The sequence below is a fragment of the Platichthys flesus genome, chromosome 5 (assembly GCF_949316205.1).
Source record: "Platichthys flesus chromosome 5, fPlaFle2.1, whole genome shotgun sequence".
NCBI classification, from domain to species: Eukaryota; Metazoa; Chordata; class Actinopteri; order Pleuronectiformes; family Pleuronectidae; genus Platichthys; species Platichthys flesus.
Window position 1 is genome coordinate 15,754,265 of NC_084949.1, and position 22,152 is coordinate 15,776,416.

At 39.1% G+C, this 22,152-nt stretch overlaps 3 protein-coding genes across 4 annotated transcripts; all 3 read right to left on the reverse strand.

Annotated features, from left to right (window-relative positions):
• Positions 1-1,527: 1,527 nt before the first annotated feature.
• On the reverse strand, positions 1,528-4,105 carry LOC133954202 (uncharacterized). Of its 2 annotated transcripts, XM_062388522.1 has the most exons (5): positions 4,066-4,105; positions 3,598-3,966; positions 2,806-2,943; positions 2,583-2,625; positions 1,528-2,437 (listed from the first exon to the last, which is right to left on the reverse strand). In XM_062388522.1, the coding sequence occupies exons 1-5, from the start codon at positions 4,100-4,102 to the stop codon at positions 2,419-2,421; spliced, it is 606 nt and encodes a 201-aa protein (XP_062244506.1). In that variant the 5' UTR covers positions 4,103-4,105; the 3' UTR covers positions 1,528-2,418. The 2 variants fall into 2 exon arrangements, with proteins under 2 accessions (XP_062244506.1, XP_062244505.1); XM_062388521.1 differs by having other exon boundaries at positions 3,598-4,104.
• A 2,048-nt stretch (positions 4,106-6,153) lies between these two features.
• LOC133954273 (uncharacterized) lies at positions 6,154-8,211 on the reverse strand. The gene is made up of 5 exons (XM_062388627.1): positions 8,162-8,211; positions 7,597-8,010; positions 7,016-7,150; positions 6,855-6,916; positions 6,154-6,694 (listed from the first exon to the last, which is right to left on the reverse strand). Exons 1-5 carry the CDS (start codon positions 8,196-8,198, stop codon positions 6,575-6,577), a joined length of 768 nt encoding a protein of 255 aa, XP_062244611.1. The 5' UTR covers positions 8,199-8,211; the 3' UTR covers positions 6,154-6,574.
• Positions 8,212-14,117: 5,906 nt separating this feature from the next.
• On the reverse strand, positions 14,118-16,256 carry LOC133954275 (uncharacterized). The gene is made up of 5 exons (XM_062388629.1): positions 16,205-16,256; positions 15,648-16,061; positions 14,994-15,128; positions 14,780-14,835; positions 14,118-14,576 (listed from the first exon to the last, which is right to left on the reverse strand). Exons 1-5 carry the CDS (start codon positions 16,239-16,241, stop codon positions 14,457-14,459), a joined length of 762 nt encoding a protein of 253 aa, XP_062244613.1. The 5' UTR covers positions 16,242-16,256; the 3' UTR covers positions 14,118-14,456.
• Positions 16,257-22,152: the final 5,896 nt, after the last annotated feature.

The following is a 22,152-nucleotide window of genomic DNA, read 5'->3' on the forward strand; positions in this document are numbered from 1 at the left end:
TTGTTTCCAGGGAGCTGATTGGTTCCAGCCTCCAAGCTTGCGGGTGAAGAGGACGGCTTCCCCCCCAGCTCCTGTGGTCTCTCCTCTTGCACTGTCAGCCAGAATTGTAACTTGGGAAATGTGTTCATATCTGTTGCTTGAATTTGTGTTAACTCCTGTTTCTGGATTAGGAGTGAGGTTATGCAACTTGTGCATTGGTTTCTTTAATTTGAGTTAGGTACGTTTAGGTGGTTCGCCTTAAGGTTTTGTTTTTTTTGTATTGCTGTTGGCCCACCCTGATGCAAAAACATAATAAATCTTTAAACAGGCTGTAATAATTTGCTGCCGGATTTTGGGAGCTTAGTAGAGGGGAGACTCATTCATCATGTTGTGTCTGGGCTGGGCCCTAACGCCAACAAACAAACAGACAGGGGTCAAAATATAAGCTCCTCGGTGGAGGTGACAAATATCCAGACGTTACCATTTAGAGGATGAACAGTGACTGTAACAGTGATATAGGTGCAAAGATTCAGAGCTGAGGTGGCCACAGAGCTGCAGTTCTCACCCGTGTTTTACTTCCGTTATGTTTGCACATGTTGCATCACCAATGCAAGAGGAAAAAACATTTCAACAGATCAAGGCCAGATAACCCCCCCCCCCCAGCGGGCAGCTCATTCGTAGCTTCGCTGCCGCTGTGCGCTGGGAGCTCTGTGGTCGTGTGCTTGTCAGTGTTGGTTTCCTGTAAAAGCTTCGCTGTTCACATGGACAGAGCGTTGTGGTTTATTGAACACTCGCTCTTGTGAGATTTTGGAAACTAAGTGTGAGGGTCTGTACTCTTTCACTTAAAACAAACGGAAGCTACCTTTTCTCTGAAATGGTTGGAAACCGCAAACAAACAACTGGCCTTCACTTCTCTGTATCTCAGATCTAACAGTGCAGACGTGCTGCGTTGGATTTTTCAATGTAAAATTTTGCTTTGAATAATATAACAAAAACAATTGGCACGGGCTGAAATATTGGGACCCTTGACCAACTATTTTGTAGCGGTGCTACAAAATAGTTATTACAGTCAAGTGCTCTTTGTAAATCCTAATGAGACGCCTACACGTCTCAGCTTGGAGCGTGGCCCACTCTTCTCCAGTTCTCTCAGGTTTGACGGATGCCTTCTCCCAAGTGATGCTATAATCTTGCCATAAATACACAGTTCAGTGTGATGAAGGTCAGGACTCGTAGACTACTTCAGAGCAGTCTGATGTTTGTTGCTCATCCTCTTGTAGAAAACCCACAGGAGCACATGGAGAACATGCAAACTCCTCCAAGAAGGGCCCCGATCCTTCTTGCTGTGATGCGTCTGTGCTAACAACTGTACCCCTGACCCGCTATTAATTATTAAATTAATAATGTATTAATGTGTGTAAATAGTTAGTCCCAAATAATACGATCACACAAAGCAAAAAAAGGGAAATTATGAAACAAACTGAAATATATTTCTTATAAAACAGCGTTAAACAATAATACATATTAATCATAAAAGAACAGAGACAAGTAAAAAGGGCCCGACTAAAATATACAATACTGTAGATAAATACATTTGGTACTTTTCTAAACAATGGATCATTTGTCTCATTCATCTATTCCCACTAACTTGTTCCTTCACTGTGTTCTCTGAAGCAGCTGGGGATCAAACCAGGAACTTTCTGATTGTGAGACAATAGTTCTACCTCCTGAGTCATCCTGCCCATATAGCCTAATAGCCGATATATTTGTGTAAATTATATTCAATTTTATTAATTTAATAATAATTGTAACATTATGTATTGTGTTTTCACAGCCAACATTGCACATCCTGTATCATCTGTATATAACATAGGGACTGTTAGGTCCATAAATGAATTAAATCAGAAATGTATGTGATATTATCTCATAATTAAATAGATAAATAACTTGAAATTGTCTACATAACAAGAAAGAAACCTTTTACTGTCATTATAATATTTATTATATATTTTGTTTTTATTCGCGCAAAGCGATCAGGAGAGAATTCAGCGGAGGACATTATTTCCAGATGTTATAATAAAGACAACAGTCAATCACAGTTAGAAAACTTTGAGGTTAACTAGTTCAGGGAGAACAATGTCACAACAGTTATTATAGAAAAAGTCAATATAAACCAGTGAAAATGTCAATGTAACTGGTCTGTGTATCTGCCCTCTTTGTGGTTTTAAAAGCACTGTGCGTCTCAAACCACAGGACCAACTCGAATTTAGGTCAGCGGTCTTTACGTTCGCTTGAGGGCCTAAAATCTTCTGACCTAAATTTCGAACATTCAGAATTCGGAAACTATTTAAATTCTGTTTGCTGCTTGAACAAAGGTGTTGTGGTCTCCATCCTCTGTCTGCTGCTGTGTGTATCCGTCCTTTCCATGGAACACGACTTGTGTTAAACATGTATCTTCCTCCTGAGAAACAATACGACAGTAAGAATAATTACTTTACTATTGTGCTGTTGTTTAGAACGTTATGTACAATTATGAAGAAATTGCAGCTAAAAGTGAAAGATAAAAGCTTGACAATAATATTAATACAAAAGCTAATGTGGGTTACCTGCTTCTGTTTGTTCTGCTTCTCTGAACCTGAGGCTCTTTATCTGCAAAATTAATTATTAAGTAGCAGTCTTTCTAATCAATGTTATTTTGGAAAAAGATCAACAAAGATAGATTTTCCAAATCGACTGGACAAGACGTTTACAGAAAATATGAGAGGAAATTAGTGATGAGATGAAAAAAAACTTAAGAAGACCGCTGAGACATCACAGCAGGAAACCTACCTGATTTCTGACAGAAGTGGTGAACCAAAATGAAGGAGAGGAGAGAGGAGAGAATAGCGACGGCTGGCGCCAACACCACCAGCCTCCAGGACGCAAAGCCACCGCTCGAGTTGCATCCACTGTGGTCATCCCTGGAATCTGGGATCAAACACAAATTCATGAACACTTTTTTTTCTGCTTCAACTTCTTTCATCTTATCCTTGAAGAGTCATTGGGGACTGGGGCCACTCCCAGCTGGAGGCCGACATCCAGAGACATTTACACCTACGGTCAATTTAGAATCACTAATTATCAACGTTGACTGTGGGAGAAAGCCAGAGCACTATGGGGGAATTAGGCCTTGTGTCAATATTGGGGACAAAAAAATTCAGATACTATACATTGGGCATAGTACCGAAATTTGGAAATAATTTCTCAAGGTGTCGTTCTCAAACCATTTACACAAAGACAAGTAATTGTAACTTGATATTTTACAGTTTAACAATTAATTTTAATCACAACTAATGATAAGTACAAATTAAATACAAATACAACCAAATGTATAGAACTTGAATTCAGACAACAAGTTGAATTTTTTGGGCACATCTTTTTTACTGTGTTTATTCTGTTTGTTCCTTTGCATAAAGCTGTTTTCTGGTTTCTCATATTCATTAAAAGACCAAATGAAAAATGTTCAAAAAACTCAAACAAAAGCAGTCTCTGATTTGTAGGATTTGTCAAATTTCATTAGAATGAATATGATAGAAAAGCTACATGCCGTGCTACATAGCAAAGTCAGACCACAATACATACTCAGTAGGATCCTTGTTGTCACTTTGCCGTAACTTTGAAAATATTTGGGGACGATCCTTTCCGTGTCCACCACCTTCATCTCCTCATTGCCACAGTAGTAAAGCCCCTCATCAGACTCGGTGACGTTAATGATCAGCAGGTCAAAGGAGTTAGAAGTAAAGTTCTTCAAAAACTGAAAATCAACCAAATAATTAGGTTTTGCTTTAAGAACGAGAGTGGGCTGGTTCTCGTGCGAACAGTTCCTGTACCACACGATGTAAACCCCGGTGGACAGTTTGCAGTCACAGTAGACGGTGACGTTGTCTCCTCGTCTGACCGTCACCTCTGACAGAGATCCAGTAATTTCATGGCGACTGCAGGAAACAACTCCTGAATTACAAAAAGAAAAGGTAACAAAACACATAATACCAGTGAAAACATCATGGATGTAAAAAACATACATTTCACTTCACAGCAGTAAATAACTACCTGAGAGAATGATGAGAACAATTTGGCGCCCATCCATGTCTGGAGATGACCGGAGTTGAAAAACAGCAAAGAGACTGCACTGCAGATATATAACCTGTACGGACTTTTCCTTTAAAGGCAATGTCCGTGGTGATTGGCTCGTTGAATGGAAACTTATTTACTGTGCGGTTTCCTTTTTTTTTTCTTTCTTCTTTTGTTTTGTCTAAGGCAGGGGTGTCCAAACTACGGCCCATTACTTTTTTTTTTTAAACTAACAATTTAGTAGCACTTAAATTTACTTATAGAACTTTGTATTTTTGCTTAACCGTCGAAGAAATTGTACTTACTGGACTCTTGTTGTTCTGGGTTTTTATTAATTTATGGTTCTCCAAGGGTTGCGCGTGTTGCAAACCAATTAGAGACGCCTTCTTTGTGTGTGGCAGTCGTCGACTGTTTATTTACATCGCCACTGTGGCTCCTCATAGCCTCTTTCTATCGGACAAATCCGCCAGTAAATGACGGGTTATACAAGTGGTCATACTCTCAGATCTCTTATGCCAAACACCTTTTATTTGGTCCATATTCGTTTTTCTAAATCTTCCGTGGTCTCTGCCGGTATTATGGGGCATGAAACTGGAAATGTGACTCCGAAAAGGATGCAGTTAGCAGACCAATCACAGCCTTGCGGGCTGCGTGAGGCTTGTGTAGCTTTGTCGTATAGTCAGAAAAATTGGGCGATGCACGGAGCACGCAAGAAGGGGTAGGCAAGCACACAAGAGGCACGCAAGGGGCTCTTGTGTGCTTGCGTGTCCCTGAAAACACAGAAGCATGCGCCGGCCTTTCCAGTTTAGACGCTAGGTGTTGCCCAACTCACCCCTGACCTGCCAGCTGTCCCTAAGAACGCCGCCAAGCCACCGTTCTGCCTTAGTCTGTACTTAAAGGTATCTGACTGCACATATCTCCTCCCTGTATACCTGCCTTCTTCCCAAGGAGGTGAAATATCCAACACCAAAATGAACTGCTCAGTCTATTTTAGTTACACATGGAAAAAAAACTAAACCGCTGACAGATCTGCAAAAATAATGCAAAGATATGAGGAGGGACTTACTCTGACCCGATCACCTCATGCAGCCTGTGCATCGTAGGTTTGCCAAGAACACAGACTATTTTACTCTGGAGGAGAACAGGAGGTCACATGTTCACAGTGTTTTTTATGTATTTTTTTACTTCTTTCGGGGAAAATCAAAGTCCAAATAGAAACAGGAAGCTGCCGGATATCCCATACACATTCACAACAACACATCAAAGGGGCATTTGATTCACCAGTGAGTTCTACCAACGCATCATACACAGTGGACTCTTATGCAGAGCTTCTCTAAGTGATAGAGGTCAACAAAGCTTTGTGTGGTTTTCTGCTGTTGTTGCCCTTAAAGTGAATCATTTCACATTCATTGAAAAAAAACCAGAACATTCTCACAATGACAGAAACGATCAACCTCCCGCCTGTTAACTAAATCTAATGCATAGTCACTGCATTTCAAGAAAATATATTCAAGACCTTTATGAGACCAAAATGAATGGATTTTAAGACCTATGTCAAGTACAACAGATAAGAAGGTATATCAGGGTCCAAGAATTACTTCCACTTGCCCATAATTGAAGATAAGGTGACGTAACATCAGTAGAGTAGAAGGGAATAACACCAAACCCCACGTTGTCTCACAAACTACAGGCAGAGACAGTAAGTATCCAAGGTCTTTCCCAGAGGCAAGCCGAGAATAATATGGACCCCTTCTGAGTTTTCAGTTCCTCGTGTTTGTAGTTTAATCTTTTTATTATATTAATTATACAATATACATATCCACAGAGCTAGTCTGCACTGCAGGGGATCGACAGGCCCAGGCCCTCAACCGGGCCTGTCCTCTGGTTTTGTTTACATATTTTGTGTCGTCAGCACAAATTATTTAACCGAGGTAGTAAACGTCTGTTTTGTATATTTTTTGTATTTTTGTTTTTGAACTGTTCAGATAAAAACAATAAACGGTACCAAACCTCTGACTGTCTAGTTATAATAAAAAAGAAAAGGAAGTAGTTTCAAAAAAATGTTTTATTTGTCATAAAACAACCTGAAAACCAATGCAGTGTATCTGCTCCACAGAAATAGACTCAGCACAGTATTATAAGGCTTCAAAAATGCGGAATGTGTCTGTTGTCGTGTTGCTTTGTGTCCTCGTGTCACTTCTGTTTCAACAGCGTCTTGCATAATCATATATACTTATATATGGTGTTAAATTGTTCATAGTTCACACGTGCAGGTGTTTATTCTGTGTGTTGTCACTTCCTGTCCACAGACATGCAGATTAGGTTGAATGTAAATGTTGACTCACGCTGCTGTTAGTCCACACCCTTCAGATATCACCACCACAGACAGAGGATGAGGCTGTGGGTTTACTGATTTGCTCCAATAGAACGTAAAGAACTCCACTATTAAAGCTGTCAAACGATTTCTTATGTTCCATAACATCACACTTTACGACCTGCACGTGTTGATGTCAGAATAGGTGCTGAAGTCAGAACTCTGTGTTTTCTTCCTCTTTGGTCTCTGTGTGGGCTGTCGGATCTCCAGGGCAGCGTAACACACGTCTCCGTCCTAGAGGGTTTGACATTTGTTAGAATCACGACTGTGACAATGAATTGTAACACCTACTTTGATGTGTTACAATTCACTGTCAAATAATTTTTTTCTACTTTAGCAATTACAATTAATACACGTGATGGTGGAGGGCCATGAGTTGCTGCAAGTGAAATACCTGATTTCCTCTTGTGCGCTCACTGGAATTAGATCCTTCCTCGTGGACCTTTGGTTCTTTAGCTGCATGTGATTACAATGATTTAACGTAACACAAAAAATAGTATAATATGGTAATTAATCATCAGCAATGCGGAGAACTGAGAAGATGAAAGCATGTACCTGTTCTCCTACAGAAGTGATAGACCAGACTGGACGACAGGAGAGAGGAGAGAACGGCGGAAGCTGGACACAGAGAGAAAAGCAGCGTCCAGCACAGATCACAGCTTTGAGCAGGCTCATGTTGTTTAGACTCAACTGGAAAAACAAACATACAATTTTACTAATTAGTCCTGTTTTTCTGTTTAATCTCGTAGCACTATCATCAAAAGTATTTTTTTTTGGTGCAAGATGCACTTCCACACACTCTCTGTATGAATGTCACATGATCAGGGCAGCAGAAAACACTGTATTTGGTATATCAACCATTCATTTACCTTTTTACTTTTGGGTTCCAATATAATAATAATAAACAAATCTTGATATTGTGTTGTGTTGTTGTCAAAGCAGGTGTCTATCATCAAATGCACAATGTATAGACTCACATTCAAATATAAGATGTCTCTGATTTGTCAGAAAATAAAAACCAGTTGATAATAATGCAGCAATTTTTCCAGTTGATGTTGTATGTGCAGAGTATTTTCTTGTTATTTAGGGATTTCAATTGCAAAACACTCAAAGAGAACTAATAAAAGGATACTTACATGTTAAAATCCTTCTTGTGACATTGCCATATTTTGTAGGTATAAATTTGTCCTTGTGATTAGCATTATTTGTGTTGGCCTTTTCTGTTCCACAGTAGTAGAGACCCTCATCAGAGTCACTGATGTTCATGATCAGCAGGTCATAGGATTCAGAGGACTCATTCTTCACCAGGTGGAAACGAGGGAAAGGATTCAGATCGTTTTTGTATTCATGGCTTAGCTGTAATTGTTCAGATGGGTATCTTGTCTTCATAACAAGCGTTGGCTGGTTCACATGAGAACAGTTCCTGTACCACACTATAAATATTCCAGTGGAACATTTGCAGTCACAATAGAGAGTGGCGTTGTCTCCTAGTCTCACTGTCAGATTCAACTCTGATCCAGAGATATGAGCTTGACTGCTGGCAACAGACCCTGACAAGCAAACACAGGTAAACAAAATTGTAATTTAATGTTACAGCTACCTTACAATCAAACCTTCTTAAAGGAACGACGATACAAATCTTTAGTAGTGGTTTGTTTTAAGGCTAAACTTCAAATTTAAAAAACAGAAAATCATAATTACCTACGAGAAGGATGATGAGAACATGCAACTGATCCATCTTTGATCACGATCAGATAAAGAAAGACACTCTAGTCCAAAGGTCTAAACATCGGTTCATATCCTGTGCAGACTTTTCCGTTAAAGGAAATGAAGGTGGTGATTGGCTAGTTGAAAGGTTTTTTCTGTTGCTGTTTTCTATTGGTGTGATGCTCGGGCATATTTTGGCCACTGATTGAAAAGATTAATTTCCTGCACTAAAGAGAAAAGAAAGAAACTTTTGGAAACTACCAACCTTAACAAAGGTTTTGCATTTACATTGTATACTACAATTTTACAATTTGCAACATTGTGGGTAGAGATGTAAACATTAAAGGGACTTTGTGATACTTCTGCTCCAGTTGTAATTGGAGAGTTTTACATTGAAGTTATAGAACACTATCTATCACAGTACGTATAGATCTTTTCTTACAGGTAGTCTTACAGGTAGATACTAGACTTTTATGTAACTCACTCCAAATGACTGAATTGCATTTTGTTGGAATCTTAACTGCAACTGGATTATGTTATATGAATTGAGTGTATGATGTAATTTTGTGTGTAGGGCAATATGAAAATATGTTGATACTGAACATATAAATGTTCAAATTCTATTTATTTTCAGTTAAAAAACAAATGTAGACAGCAAACAGCAGAATTTAATCTTTTTATGATCATGTTTAGGCCTTCATAATCTTAGGCTGGTTTAATACAGAAAAAGCTCACAGTGATGTCAGATCAAATGTGTTTAAAAACAAAAAAAACTAAATCCTTCCCTTTTAAAAGGTTTAATAATGCAGTAAAGTGGATATTATACTGCAAGATTAGTGTTTTGGGTGAAAAACAAATAGGTTAAACTAACATTTAATCATTTAACATGATCAAGGTCAGAATATGCTTGAGGTCTCCAGCTATGAATCTTATAGCTTACTCCAAAATTGTGTCTGTACAATAAAAATAGAGTCAAGTTCATCAATCATTGAACTGTATTGCTTTATTTCAAAATAAGTATTATTTAGCATAACGTCATCCAAGGACCAGATACATTTTCCAACTGCCTTCTAAGAACCTAGTTGGCTGTAAGTAATGTAAATATGGACAGGATAATATAATTCTCCTGTCAATGCTGAAGGAGGGTTGGGTGAAGTGTTTGAGTCCACGACACACCTTTGGAGTTTCAGGGGTAAACGGTCTAGCTGATTTGTGACCTATCTTCAAATGTAATAAAACAACAAAAAAATCATAACATGCCTCCATACTGCTCGTGTGGTGTCTAAGAGCTAAGCTAACGGACGTTAGCATTTCCGATGGTCCCTGAGTGCACCTCATTGGAAGATATCAGAGGACATTTAAGCTAAAAACATGTTTTGAGTCGAATTTGAATGTTGGGGCTTGCAGACACTTGGATTCCACCAGAGGAGCAGTATGGAGGCATGTTGTGGTTTTTCTGTTGTTTAACCAAGTCTGAAGAAGGACTCGTCATTGACTTAAATAGTATTGGATTCTGCTCTAGCAAAGTTTGTCCCTGAGACTCCAGAAGTATTTTGTGTGCTCAAACCCTTCACCCGCCCCTCAGTAGAAATAGATGTGAGGAGATAATGAGTGTATCTTTTGTTGTGGATGATCTATACCTTTAAGGGGCTGTTTGTCATTGTGGGTTTCCTGTGGCCCTGATCACATGGGCTCCACATCGAGGTTTCAGTGAAGGTCAACGTCAACAAGTGTTGTTCTCTTTTTGATGACACTTGTTGTCATCAAAAAGAGAGCCACCAAACTACTTTGACTTTTTCGTATGCTGTGTCCCCTGCAAGCATCAGCTTAAGTGGAGCAGGCGAGGTCTTCTTCTCTCTCAGAAAACAAAGGATTTGAGAGTTGGAAGCTAGTTGTTGCCTAAAGTAAAGGAGTTTAACTATACAAGGATTTTAAGATTAAGATGATTAGATTAGATTAGATGCATTTATTAGTTCCAAACAGATGCACAGACATGCAAAGGCACACTCATGCAGGTAGGGAAATTTAGCCTCTGCTTTTAACCCATCTGTGTGCAGGACACACAGAGCAATGAGCGACCATGTACGGCACTCAGGGAGCAGATGTTGGGGGAGTAAGGTGCCTTGCTCAGGGGCACTAGACAGGGTAGGGAGACTCTTGGATTTTTGGACAGATCAATCCAGGTTTGTCTTTTGTTGTCTCTCCGTGGAGTCGAACCAGAGACGAACCAGAGACCTTCTCTGCCCATAGTCCAAGTTTGCCACTAGACCACCGCCTTGTTCACGAGAGGGGGAAAGATGGAGCGAGTGATTGACAGTTGGGCTGGTGTGGAGTCAGCGGTAATTTAGATATGGTACCTGACCGTTGTGGTGTAGAGGAAGCTGAGCCGCAAGCCATCGATTTACCGGTCCATCTATGTTTCGAACCTCACCTCTGGTAATAAATTCTGTACAGTGACAAAATAATAACTGCAAGAACAAAGAATGAAGGGGCTGAAATGAATTATTAGGAGTGTGCCTGGAGTAGAACCACTGCTTCTTCATGTCAAAAGGGGACAGCTAAGGTAGCACGGAGGAAGCCAGACTAGATGCCTCGGTGCCTTCCATTGGGGGTATACTAGGCGGACATGCCCAACCAGGAGGACTCAACCATCTGGGCATGAGATCAATTCCTCAGGAAGAACTGGAAAACATGGCTCAGAAGAGGGAGGTTTGGGATAACTTACTTATCCGGCTTCCTCCACGAACCGATCTTAGATAAGATGGTTGGATTTTCCCAAAAAGCATATCAACTGTGTAGATTCTTGGTCACTAAATAAATGGCAAACTGAGGCATTTCCTTTGATTTTGTGCTTCCACAAATCCCCAATGACCAATATGAGTCATTGACTTATAAGGGTTTCTTTGCATAGTCAGAACATATTTAAGGTCATTCCTCAGCTTTGGAACTTTCAATTTAGTCTCTCTAAACTGTGGCTGTGAAGAGAGTCAATCATAAGATCAGCAGACTAACAAACTGAATCATCAACAGCTTTCTCATAACTACATTGGCTTGAAAAGACAGAACAGGGATAATTGAGCTGGCCAATGGAAAAGTGGCTGTGATAAGTCAGTGTTTGTGAAGGTTATTATATTGTTTGTAGTTTAATGTGGTTTTGTGTTGGTCTTGTAAGTTTGTATTTGACCTTTGCATATTTATTCAGACTGGAAGATAAATACTATGGGCATTTATAAGACTATCAGCACTTATGTGTTTTGTTTAGTTTGACTGAGATTTTCAAAAATCAATTTGATGCAGTAACTTCACTGACCTTGTTGTCTGTGCTCGTAGCAACAAAAAGCATCTCTCTGCGAGCAAATCACACTCACTCTGTGTGCACAGTACATGCGTCATTTGTGGTGATGTTGGTGTCTTTATTTTTCCGATCATTATCAACAATGAAGCACCAAGATCTTAAGCAGGTCACTAATGTAGAGTTTCAAATGATTTAAGTGCACAGCTCTGTATGGGCTGTTTGTCTTTGTGGGTTTCCTGTGAGCCTGATCTCACACACTTGATCATGCATCCATGCTTATAGCTATTATAAGAAAAAAGATAGAAAATATAAATAAGAACAATGTGTACACTGTGAAGAGATTATATCATTTCTTAAACATGATAAAAGAGTTACCTGGCCAAACTATCATAACAACCATTACAGCTGTTGTCATGAAGTAGGTTCAGTGTTGTGCTTGGTGAATCGTTTCATGTCAAAGATAAAATCTTTACCTCAGCCACAGCTGAAATGCCCAAAGAATATATCTTCAACAATAGTTTGGTGCATCTTTACCTCAGTATCCATGGGCCTTTAAAGTGAGTTAACCATCTATCTTTGGGTCTATCTCAAGTTTTACTGGCCCAACTTTCACCCCCTTAGATCACTATGGCAACATGTGCTGCAGGGCTAATCTGCAGTGAAACAAGTTAACCTCAGAGGATCAGATCAAAACCTGACAAGATGTTGACCACTGGACAATCAGGTCACTGGAAAACCTAGCTATTATTTCCAAAGGATCCTGAACTTATACAATAACTATTTGGCTGGTGTAGGTTTCCATGTGACATTGTGTTCTTTTTATTGATTCTAAAAAATATATATGACTATGACACCCAGGTTCCAAGCAGTCCGGGTGGGGGTTAACACGGATTTGAAAGTTAATAGTCAGGTTATGGGTGGGAGAGTCTTTCCCTGGAAGAAAAAGTAGTTCAGTCTTGTCAAGGTTCATTTCCAGGTGGTGTGCAGACATCCACTGAGAGATTTCAGATAGACAGGCAGAGATTCGTACTGCTACCTGTGTTTCAGTTTGGGGAAAAGAGAGGATTAGTCGGGTGTCATCAGCATAGCTCTAGTAGGAAAAGCCATGTGAGTGAATGACAGAGCCGAGAGAGTTGGTGTACAGAGAGAAGAGGAAGGGACCGAAGACGGAACCTTGAGGGACCCCGGTAGTGAGAGGACGAGGTTCAGACACAAATCCTCTCCAAGTTACCCGCTAAGTGCGGTGATTGAGGTAGGATGAGTACGGTGAGAGAGCAGGGCCTGAGTCGCTCCGATCCTGAAGGGAGGAAATAAGGATCTGGTGGTTCACTGTGTCAAATGCAGCAGAGAGGTCTAGAAAGATAAGGACAGGGGAGGGAGAGGCTGCTCTAGTTGCTCAGAGACAAGGAGGGCAGTCTCAGCTGAGTGGCCTGCCTTGAAACCAGACTGGTGAGGGTCAAAAAGGTTGTTATGGTGAAGATAAGAGGAGAGTTGATTAAAGATAGCGCGCTCAAGAGTTTACGTAGCAAAGGGAAGAAGAGAGACAGGTCTGTAGTTATTTACTGCAGACAGGTCGAGGGTGGGTTTCTTCAGGACGGGGTTTACTCTTGCCTCCTTCAGAGAGTTATGGAAACAGCCAGGTGACAGGGAATTGTTGATAAGATGGGTGAGAAAAGGAAGAAGGTCAGGAGCGATAGACTGGACAATGTGAAATGGGATGTGGTCAAGGGGGCAGGTGGTCGGGCGGGCGGAGGTTACCAAGATAAGAACTTGATTTGGAGACAGGGGGGTGAAAAAGGAAAGCGAAGGGGATGAAGATGCGAGATAGAGAGGTGGGAGATAAGGAGCGAATGTTGCGACAGACAGGTATATAGTCTGCTGATGTGGAAGGGTTGTCAGTTTGAGATAGTGGGAGAGACTAATAGGTAAATATGTGGTCAGAGACATGTTGTGGGGTTACACTGAGGTTAGATGTTGAACAGTTTCTGGTGAAAATATAGTCAAGGTGGTTACCAGCTTTGTAACTAGGAAGGGAATAAACTATAAATGGATAGTTTATTTTATTTCACAAAATAAACTATCCAACATCAGCAAAACTAAAATACATATAGTTGTAAAAGAACTACAACACTGAGACAATACCCAATAATTATTTTTGATTGAATTCAGATTATTCCAATTTATTTTACTTGACTGAGTGGAAACCCTGTAGCTAGTGAGTTGTGATACACTGCTTTATACATTATTATACAGCCTGAAGGCTTATGATCTGAATCATATATTATACATATCCACAGAGCTAGTCTGCACTGCAGGGGATAGACATGGCCAGGTTCTCCCTGGGCCTGTCCTCTGGTTTTGTTTACATATTTTGTCTCCTCAGCAAAACCTATTTTATTGAGGTAGAAAGCTCCTGTTTTGTATATATTTTTTCTATTTTTGTTTTAAACTGTTCAGATGAAAACAACAGACAGAACCACACCTCTGACAGTCTAGTTATTCTAGTAGAAATAAAAGAGAAAAGGAAATAGTTTCAACAGAAATCGTTTATTTTTCATAAAACAACCTGAAAACCAATGCAGTGTATCTGCTCCAGAGAAAAAGACTCAGCACAGTATTATAAGGCTGCAAAAATGCAGTATGTGTCTGCTGTTGTGTTGCTCTTTGTCCTTGTGTCACTTATTTTTCAACAGCGTCTTGTATAATCATATATGTATATATATATATATACATATATATATGGTGTTACATTTTTCGTAGTTCACACATGCAGGTGTTTGTTCTGTGTATTGTCACTTCCTGTCCATAGACATGCAGATTAGGTTGAATGAGTATGTTGACTCAACATCACACTGCTGTTAGTCCACACCCGTCAGATATCACCACCACAGACAGAGGATGAGGCTGTGGGTTTACTGATTTACTCCAATAGCATGTAAAGAACACCACTATTAAAGCTGTCAAACGTTTTCTTATGTTCCATCACATCACACTTTACGACCTGCACGTGTTGATGTCAGAATAGGTGCTGAAGTCAGAACTCTGTGTTTTCTTCCTCTTTGGTCTCTGTGTGGGCTGTCGGATCTCCAGGGCAGCGTAACACACGTCTCCGTCCTAGAGGGTTCGACATTTGTTAGAATCATGACCGCGTATTGATTGATACTTTGATGTGTTACAATTCACTGTCAAAGTATTTTTTTCTACTTTGAACAGCTCATGCATCCGCTCTGTGTTGCATGTGTGGAGCATACAGTGTGAAGCAATTACAATTAATACACTTTATGGTGGATGGCCACGAGTTGCTGCAAGTGAAATACCTGATTTCCTCTTTTGCGATCACTGGAATTAGATCCTTCCTCGTGGACCTCTGGTTCTTTAGATGAAAATGTTAATATTGTGTCAGTTCTTATCAGGCAACTGAGAATTTTTTTTTTTATGTGATTAAAAAAAAAATTCACATAACACAAAAAATATGATAATACGTAATTAATCATTAGCAATGTGGAGAACTGAGAAGATGACAGCATGTACCTGTTCTCCTACAGAAGTGATAAACCAGACTGGATGACAGGAGAGAGGAGATAACGGCGGAAGCTGGACACAGAGAGAAAAGCAGCGTCCAGCACAGATCACAGCTTCGAGCAGTCACACGTTGTTTAGACTCAACTGGAAAAACAAACATTCACTTCTACTAATTAGCGGTCGTAGTCCGGTTTTTCTGTTTAATCTCGTAGCACTATCATCAAAAGTAAAAACATTTTTTTCGTGTTTTATATTTTTAGATACACTTCCACACACTCTCTGTATATATATGTCATACGATCTGGGCAGCAGCAAACACTGTATTTGGTGTATCAAACATTCATTTACCTTTTCACACTTGGCTACCAACCCAATAATAATATACAAATCTTGATATCATTATAACCCTATTCAAAGTTTGTAACTATGTCAGTTTCCAACAATATGTGGAGCGTTGTGTTCAAAACAGGTGTCAATCATCAAATGCACAATGTCAAGACTCACATTCTTTTGTAAGATGTCTCTGATTTGTCAGGAACTAAAAACCAGTTGATAATAATGCAGCAATTTTTCCAGTTGATGTTGTATGTGGAAAGTATTTTCTTGTTATTAATGGATTTCTATTGCAAAACACTCAAAGAGAACTAATAGCAGGATACTTACAAGTTAAAATCATTCTTGTGACGTTGCCATATCTTGTAGGTATAAATTTATCCTGGTGTTCAGCCTTCCCTGTGTTGCCCTCTTCTGTTCCACAGTAGTAGAGACCCTCATCAGATTCACTAATGTTCGTGATCAGCAGGTCAAAGGATTGAGAGAAGTTATTCCTCACCAGGTGGAAACGAGGGAAGGGATGCAGATTGTCTTCGTATTTATGGTTTAGTTCTAATTTTTCAAATTGGTATCTTGTCGTCATAACAAGTGTTGGCTGGTTCACATGAGAACAGTTCCTGTACCACACTATATATTCTCCAGTGGAATGTTTGCAGTCACAATAGAGAGTGGCGTTGTCTCCTGGGCTCACTGTCAGATTCAACACTGATCCAGAGATATGAGCTGGACTGCTGGCAACAGACCCTAACAAGCAAACACAGGTAAAGAAACAACATTTTAATTTTAATGTTACAGCGTTTTACTTTACAATCAAACCTTCTTAAAGGAACGAGTGGATAGGTTTTTAAGTTAAATTTCAAATTTAAAGGACAGAAAATCATAATTACCAACAAGAATGATGATGAAAACATGCAACTGATCCATGTTTGATCACCATCAGTAAAAGAAAGACACTCTAGTCCAAAGGTCTAAACTTGGGTTCATATCCTCTGCAGACTTTTCCGTTAAAGGAAATGAAGGTGGTGATTGGCTAGTTGAAAGTTTTTTTCTGTTGCTGTTTTCTATTGGTGTGATGCTCGGGCATATTTTGGCCACTGATTGAAAAGATAAATTTCCTGCACTAAAGAAAAAAAAGAAACTTTTGGAAACTACCACCCTTAACAAAGGTTTTGCTATTTACACTGTATTCTAGAATTTTACAATGTGCAACATCGTGGATAGAGATGTAAACATTAATGGGACTTTGTGATACTTCTGCTCCAGTTGTAATTGGAGAGTTTTACTTTGAAGTTACAGAACACCTATCTGTCACAGTACATATATATATTTTTTACAGGTACATATTAGACTTTTATGCAACTCACTGCAAATGAAAAATGCATTTTGTTGGAATCTTGACTGCAACTGAATTATGTCATATGAACTGAGGGTATGTTGTCATTTTGTGTGTTGGGCAATATGATGTTTTTTTTTGATAATTCTATTTATTTTCAGCCAAAAAACTGATGTAGACAGCAAACAGCTTTATTAATATTTTTCTGATCATGTTTAGGCCTTAATGATCTTAGGCTGGTTTAAAACAGAAAAGTTCACAGTGATGTTAAACGAATTGTTCCCTTTTAAAATGTTTAATAATGTAGTAAAGTGGATATTATACTGAAATATTAGTGTTTAGGATGAAAACAATAGGTTAAACTAATATTTAATCATTTAACATGGCGCACGAAAGGTTACAGTAGGAGTTTTTTTTGCATGTTCAGAATATGCTTAAGGTCTCCAGTTTTGAATCTTATAGTTTTCTCCTAAATTGTGGCTGTAAATTAAAAATAGAGTCAAGTTCATCAATCACTGAACTGTATCGCTTCATTTTGAAATTACAATTATTTAGCATAATGTCATCAAACCTCTCAGAACCTAGTTGGCTGTAAGACAGATTTCTGATCAATGCAAATATTGACACAATAATAAAATTAATTTCAAAACCGAACCCGGTCCACCTTCTTAAAGGGATAGTTCTCCAAGAAATGAAAATGTACTCATTATCTCCTAACCCCAATGCAGATGGAGGGCTGGTTGAAGTGTTTGAGTCCACAAAACTATTTTAGAGTTTCAGGGGTAAACAGTTTAGCTAATTAGTGACCTATTTTCAGATGTAACAAAATAACTGAATAATCATAACATGCCTCCATACTGCTAGTGTGGTGTCATCCAAGTGTCCGCAAGCCCAACCAATTCACAATTGAGTCGAAACAAGGTCAAAATTATAGTGTTTTCAGCCTAAGAGCCAAGCTAGCGGACGTTAGCATTTCCGACGGTCCCTGAGTGCACCTCATTAGAAGATATCAGAGGACATTTAGCCTAAAAACACGTTTTGAATGGAATTTGAATGTTGGGGCTTGCAGACACTTAGATGACACCACAGGAGCAGTATGGAGGCATGTTGTGGTTTTTCTGTTGTTTAACCAAGTCTGAAGAAGGACTCACCAGTGACTTCAATAGTATTGGATTCTGCTCCAGCAAAGTTTACCCTTGACACTCCAGAATTTTTTTTGTGCTCAAACCCTTCACCCGCCCCTCCGTAGGCATAGATCTGTGGAGATAATGAGTGTATCTTTATTTTTGGATTATCTATCCCTTTAAGGGGCTTTTTGTCATTGTGGGTTTCCTGTGGCCCTGATTACATGGGCTACACATCGAGGTTGTGGTGAAGTTCAACGTCAACAAGTGCTGTTTTTAGCTCTTGAAGTAGCAAAAGTCATCAAAAAGAGAACCACCAAACTACACCCTGATATTAATGATGCAAAAAGAGAAAATCTTTTTTCTGTTGAGACAATTGTTACACTGCTACCCTCACAAACTTCTAAATACTGAATACTAAATGTATTTATTCAAACATTCATTCAATGCACTAATATCAACTTAAAATTTGTTTACAGCTAATAACTAATTCAACAGAGCTTACAGAAAAAAATGAACACATTCAAATGCATCATTGTGACTATGTGTACTTTGACCTTTTCATATGCCTTGTCCTCTGCCAGCATCAGCAGGCGAGGTTTATGACCTATATTGCACAGCCAAGCAAAAGATATTTTGGTTCCACTTTTGGGTGCGTTGTCAACCATCTCATATCTTTATGTGTAGACAATGGTATTTATGGCAGAATATGTGGCAAAGTGTGAACTGATGTTCCCAGGTGTCCCATCTGTTCGAAACCTCACCTCTGGTCATAAACTCTGTAGAGTGACCAAAATAATGACTGCAAGAACAAAGAAGGAATCCAAGCGGCTGAAATGAATTAATAGGAGAGTGCCTTGAGTAGAACCACTGCTTCTTCATGTCAAAAGGGGACAGTTAAGGTAGCATTCGAGAAGGAACTCCGACTATATGCCTGGGTGCCTTCCATTGGAGGTTTACCAGGCAGGAGTGCCCAACCAGTAAAACCGATGCCACCATTTTTTTTTTACAGTATCCCAGACAGGACAAACTAAACACCTTTTGAGTTTTCATTACTTTTTAGAGTCAGTGTCTTAACTCTTGTAATCTGGTGTCTGACATATTACAGCAGGGTTTCTTTGCATTGTCACAATATATTGAAGGTTATTCCTCAGCTTTGGAACTTTCAATTTCGTCTCTAAACTGTGGTTGTGAAGAGAGTCCATCATAAGGTCAGCAGACTAACAAACTGAATCATCAACAGCTTTCTCATAACTAGATTGGCTTGAAAAGAGAAAACAGGGATAATTGAGGTGACCAATTTAAAGGTGGCCGTGATAAGTTATGCAGTGTTTGTGAATGTTTTTCAGTTTTTTGTGTTGTGAGTTTGTATTTGACCTTTTGCATATTTATTCAGACAGGAAGATAAATACTAGGGTCATCATAAAACTTATAGCACTTATGTGTTTTGTTTAGTTTGCCTGAGATTTTCTAAAATAAAGTTGATGCAGGTTTAATGTGACTTCACTGTCATTGTTGTCTGTGCTCGAACCAACAAAAAAGCATCTCTCTGCGAGCAAATCACACTCACTCTGTGAGCACAGGACATGCATCATCTGTGGTTGAGTGTGATGTTGGTGTCTCTAATTTTCCATTACTTATCAATGACCACAATGAGGCACCAAGATCTTAAGCAGGTCACTAATATGGTGTTTCGACTGGGTTAAGAGCACATCTCTGCAGGGACTGTTTGTCTTTGTGGGTTTACTGTGAGCCTGATCTCACACATTTGATCAAACATCCGTGCTTATAGCTATTAAAAGAAAAAAGATACAAAATAGAAATAAGAACAATGTGTATGCCGTGAGGACTGAGATATAATTTCTTAAACATGATAAAAGAGTTACCTGGCCAAACTGTCAACAAAACCATTGCAGCTGTTGTCATGAAGTAGGATCAGTGTTGTGCTTGGTGAATCGTTTCATGTCAAAGATCAAATCTTTACCTCAGTCACAGCTGAAATGCCCAAAGAATATATCTACAACAATCGTTTGGTGAATCTTTACCTCAGTATCCAGGGTCCTTTAAAGTGAGTTATCCATCTCTCTTTGGGTTTATCTCAAGTTTTACTGGCCCAACTTTCACTCTCTTAGATCACCATGGCAACATGCGCTACAGGGCTAAGCTGCAGTGAAACAAGTTCACCTCAGAGAAAATGATCAAAACTTGACAAGATGTTGACCACTGACCATCAGGTCACTGGGAAACCTAGTTATAGGTTCTAAGGATCCTGAAGTAACACAATAACTATTTGGATGTTGTAGGTGTCCATGTGTCATTGTGATTTTTTTATTTATTCTGAAAAATACATAGAAAGTTACATATAAAACTACATAATGACTATGGCTGTTTATGAGAACCCTTGGATTCAACCTATGGAGGCCCACCAGTAGCATGCTTACCAGCTTAAACCTCCTTCTTGGATGGGAAGGGTCTCCAATGAGCCCATATGCATCTGCAACATGAGAAGTGTGTGTTGGGCATTGAAGAGACATATTTGCTACTCCAACACAATTTGTGAAGTTCTCTAAGTGCTCAAAGGAAGCAACATTTGGACATTATGGTCAAGGTCCACCTGCTGAAGATCATGTGATACAACATACTGCAGTGAGATTGTTTTGTCGAATGAAACAACAGCATTCATATTTCCACAAGATAAAACCTATGTACCCCTTACCTCTTAATGAGACTCTTCATTGTTTTTTTCTTGTGTCTTCCTTCTCGCCACTAGCTTGATTGTGTTGCCATACATGCTGCTTACTTGATATTCTTGATGCAGGTATGACATTTTTCCACTTATGTTACCTTTTGATCCAACAACCGACTTTCTGATCACTTTGAGGATACTGGGACACGAGTTAATCAATACTCTGCACATTTGAAAAGAAGCATGCTGAACTTTGTTTGTCTTTTATTCTTCTTTACATATCCTTAAGTGATATACACCGATTATATACAGTGAATTATTCTGGTTAACAACATAACTGAAGAAGAGTTAATGAGGAAGTAGGAATTACACTTCATTTGACTGTGATGGAAATATGACCTGGTGAGAATTCTGAAATAAAGAGATCTGTAAATAATAGTCTTTTAAGAGGATTTTATTCCTTGCAAGGAAAGTCAGACAGTCATACAGTGTGCGATGAGCATTCTGCAGAGGGAATGAACAAGATCAGTTGCAGGCGTGTATGTCTGTGTGCATGCGTGTGTCTGTGTGTGTGTGCCTATGTGAACTATGTGTCCGAACTGAGTGAAGAGTGAAATCACATGAGATAAGACACAAACACCTGCTGATGGCTCCTCGAGGTCTTGGTGGGGAAGACAAGCATTCTGCAGATTTGGCTCTGAGTTTCTCACACAGAAATTGTATGCAGAACCAGAGATAATACAAGCTATGTGAAATTTTCCATTACATAACCAGCACTGAACTGGTGCTGCATTTGTTTTATTATCTGAACTGCCAACAGCAGTTAAACAGGTTTGTGGTGTAGCAATTAAAAGGTCGTCTTTTGAAGTTCTAATTTCCATCATGTCTATCTATTTATAATGCAGGCACATCTGGAGCCTGTACTCTGAAGAAGGCATTATCCTGGTGATGATGAGGCTAATGATACCTCAATATGCCTTAAATACACACATGGATGAGGAAACTTCTGCATGCATGTTTATGATGGATTGTACCACTTGTAGCATCCTGAGCTGAATGATAGTCTGACTCTCATTTACTGATGGCTCACAATACTTTATTTCCATCTCCATACATGCTGTGATAAGTGTGAACACACTGTGAGAGCTAGGAGGAAAACAAATATTACTTCCCTTATGTACTCATAAACAACATGTACAGCCCTTTCAAAGTTATTATTAACCAACAGTCTTTTAGATTGTCCTTCATAAGGATTGACTTCAACATGAATTTCTTATAACTTAAAATCCCTATGAACTTAAAAGCTATTTATCTTAACAAAATAACAAACTCTTACAAAATATTTAGATAGATAATTATCTCAGCAGAAAAGTTTTTTTTTTACATGCTTTTATTTTGAAAGTGAAGTTCCTGTATAGACGCAGACTAACTGCTATGAATCTTTAACTTCACAAATGAACAGTTTTATCTTGTAGCGACTAGCGACCCACCGTAGAGGCACAAGCTCTTACTGTGTTGTTTAGGGAAGTTTCAATTAAACCTGAAAACATCAGTTGAAAGTCTCGACCACCTTCAGGAGATATGCTACAGAAAGAAAAAGGATATTTTTCATTTTTGTCCTTAATTCAAATATTTGCAGCAGTTACATGGAGCTCACTGAATAAGGGCTTTTTTTTTTTTTAATGGAATTTT

Excerpts from the sequence above, each read along its gene's own strand:
- LOC133954202 (XM_062388521.1), bottom strand. The coding sequence starts at position 4,039 with ATGTATGTTTTTTACATCCATGATGTTTTCACTGGTATTATGTGTTTT. Across the intron at positions 2,944-3,597 it reads GACAACAAGGATCCTACTGA|ATTCCAGGGATGACCACAGT; the intron begins GTATGTATTGTG and ends GTTTGATCCCAG. Across the intron at positions 2,626-2,805 it reads CCACTTCTGTCAGAAATCAG|ATAAAGAGCCTCAGGTTCAG; the intron begins GTAGGTTTCCTG and ends TTAATTTTGCAG.
- LOC133954273 (XM_062388627.1), bottom strand. The coding sequence starts at position 8,198 with ATGGATCAGTTGCATGTTCTCATCATCCTTCTCGTAG. Across the intron at positions 7,151-7,596 it reads CACAAGAAGGATTTTAACAT|TTGAGTCTAAACAACATGAG; the intron begins GTAAGTATCCTT and ends TTGTTTTTCCAG. Across the intron at positions 6,917-7,015 it reads TCACTTCTGTAGGAGAACAG|CTAAAGAACCAAAGGTCCAC; the intron begins GTACATGCTTTC and ends AATCACATGCAG.
- LOC133954275 (XM_062388629.1), bottom strand. The coding sequence starts at position 16,241 with ATGGATCAGTTGCATGTTTTCATCATCATTCTTGTTG. Across the intron at positions 16,062-16,204 it reads TTTCATCATCATTCTTGTTG|GGTCTGTTGCCAGCAGTCCA; the intron begins GTAATTATGATT and ends TTTGCTTGTTAG. Across the intron at positions 15,129-15,647 it reads CACAAGAATGATTTTAACTT|TTGAGTCTAAACAACGTGTG; the intron begins GTAAGTATCCTG and ends TTGTTTTTCCAG.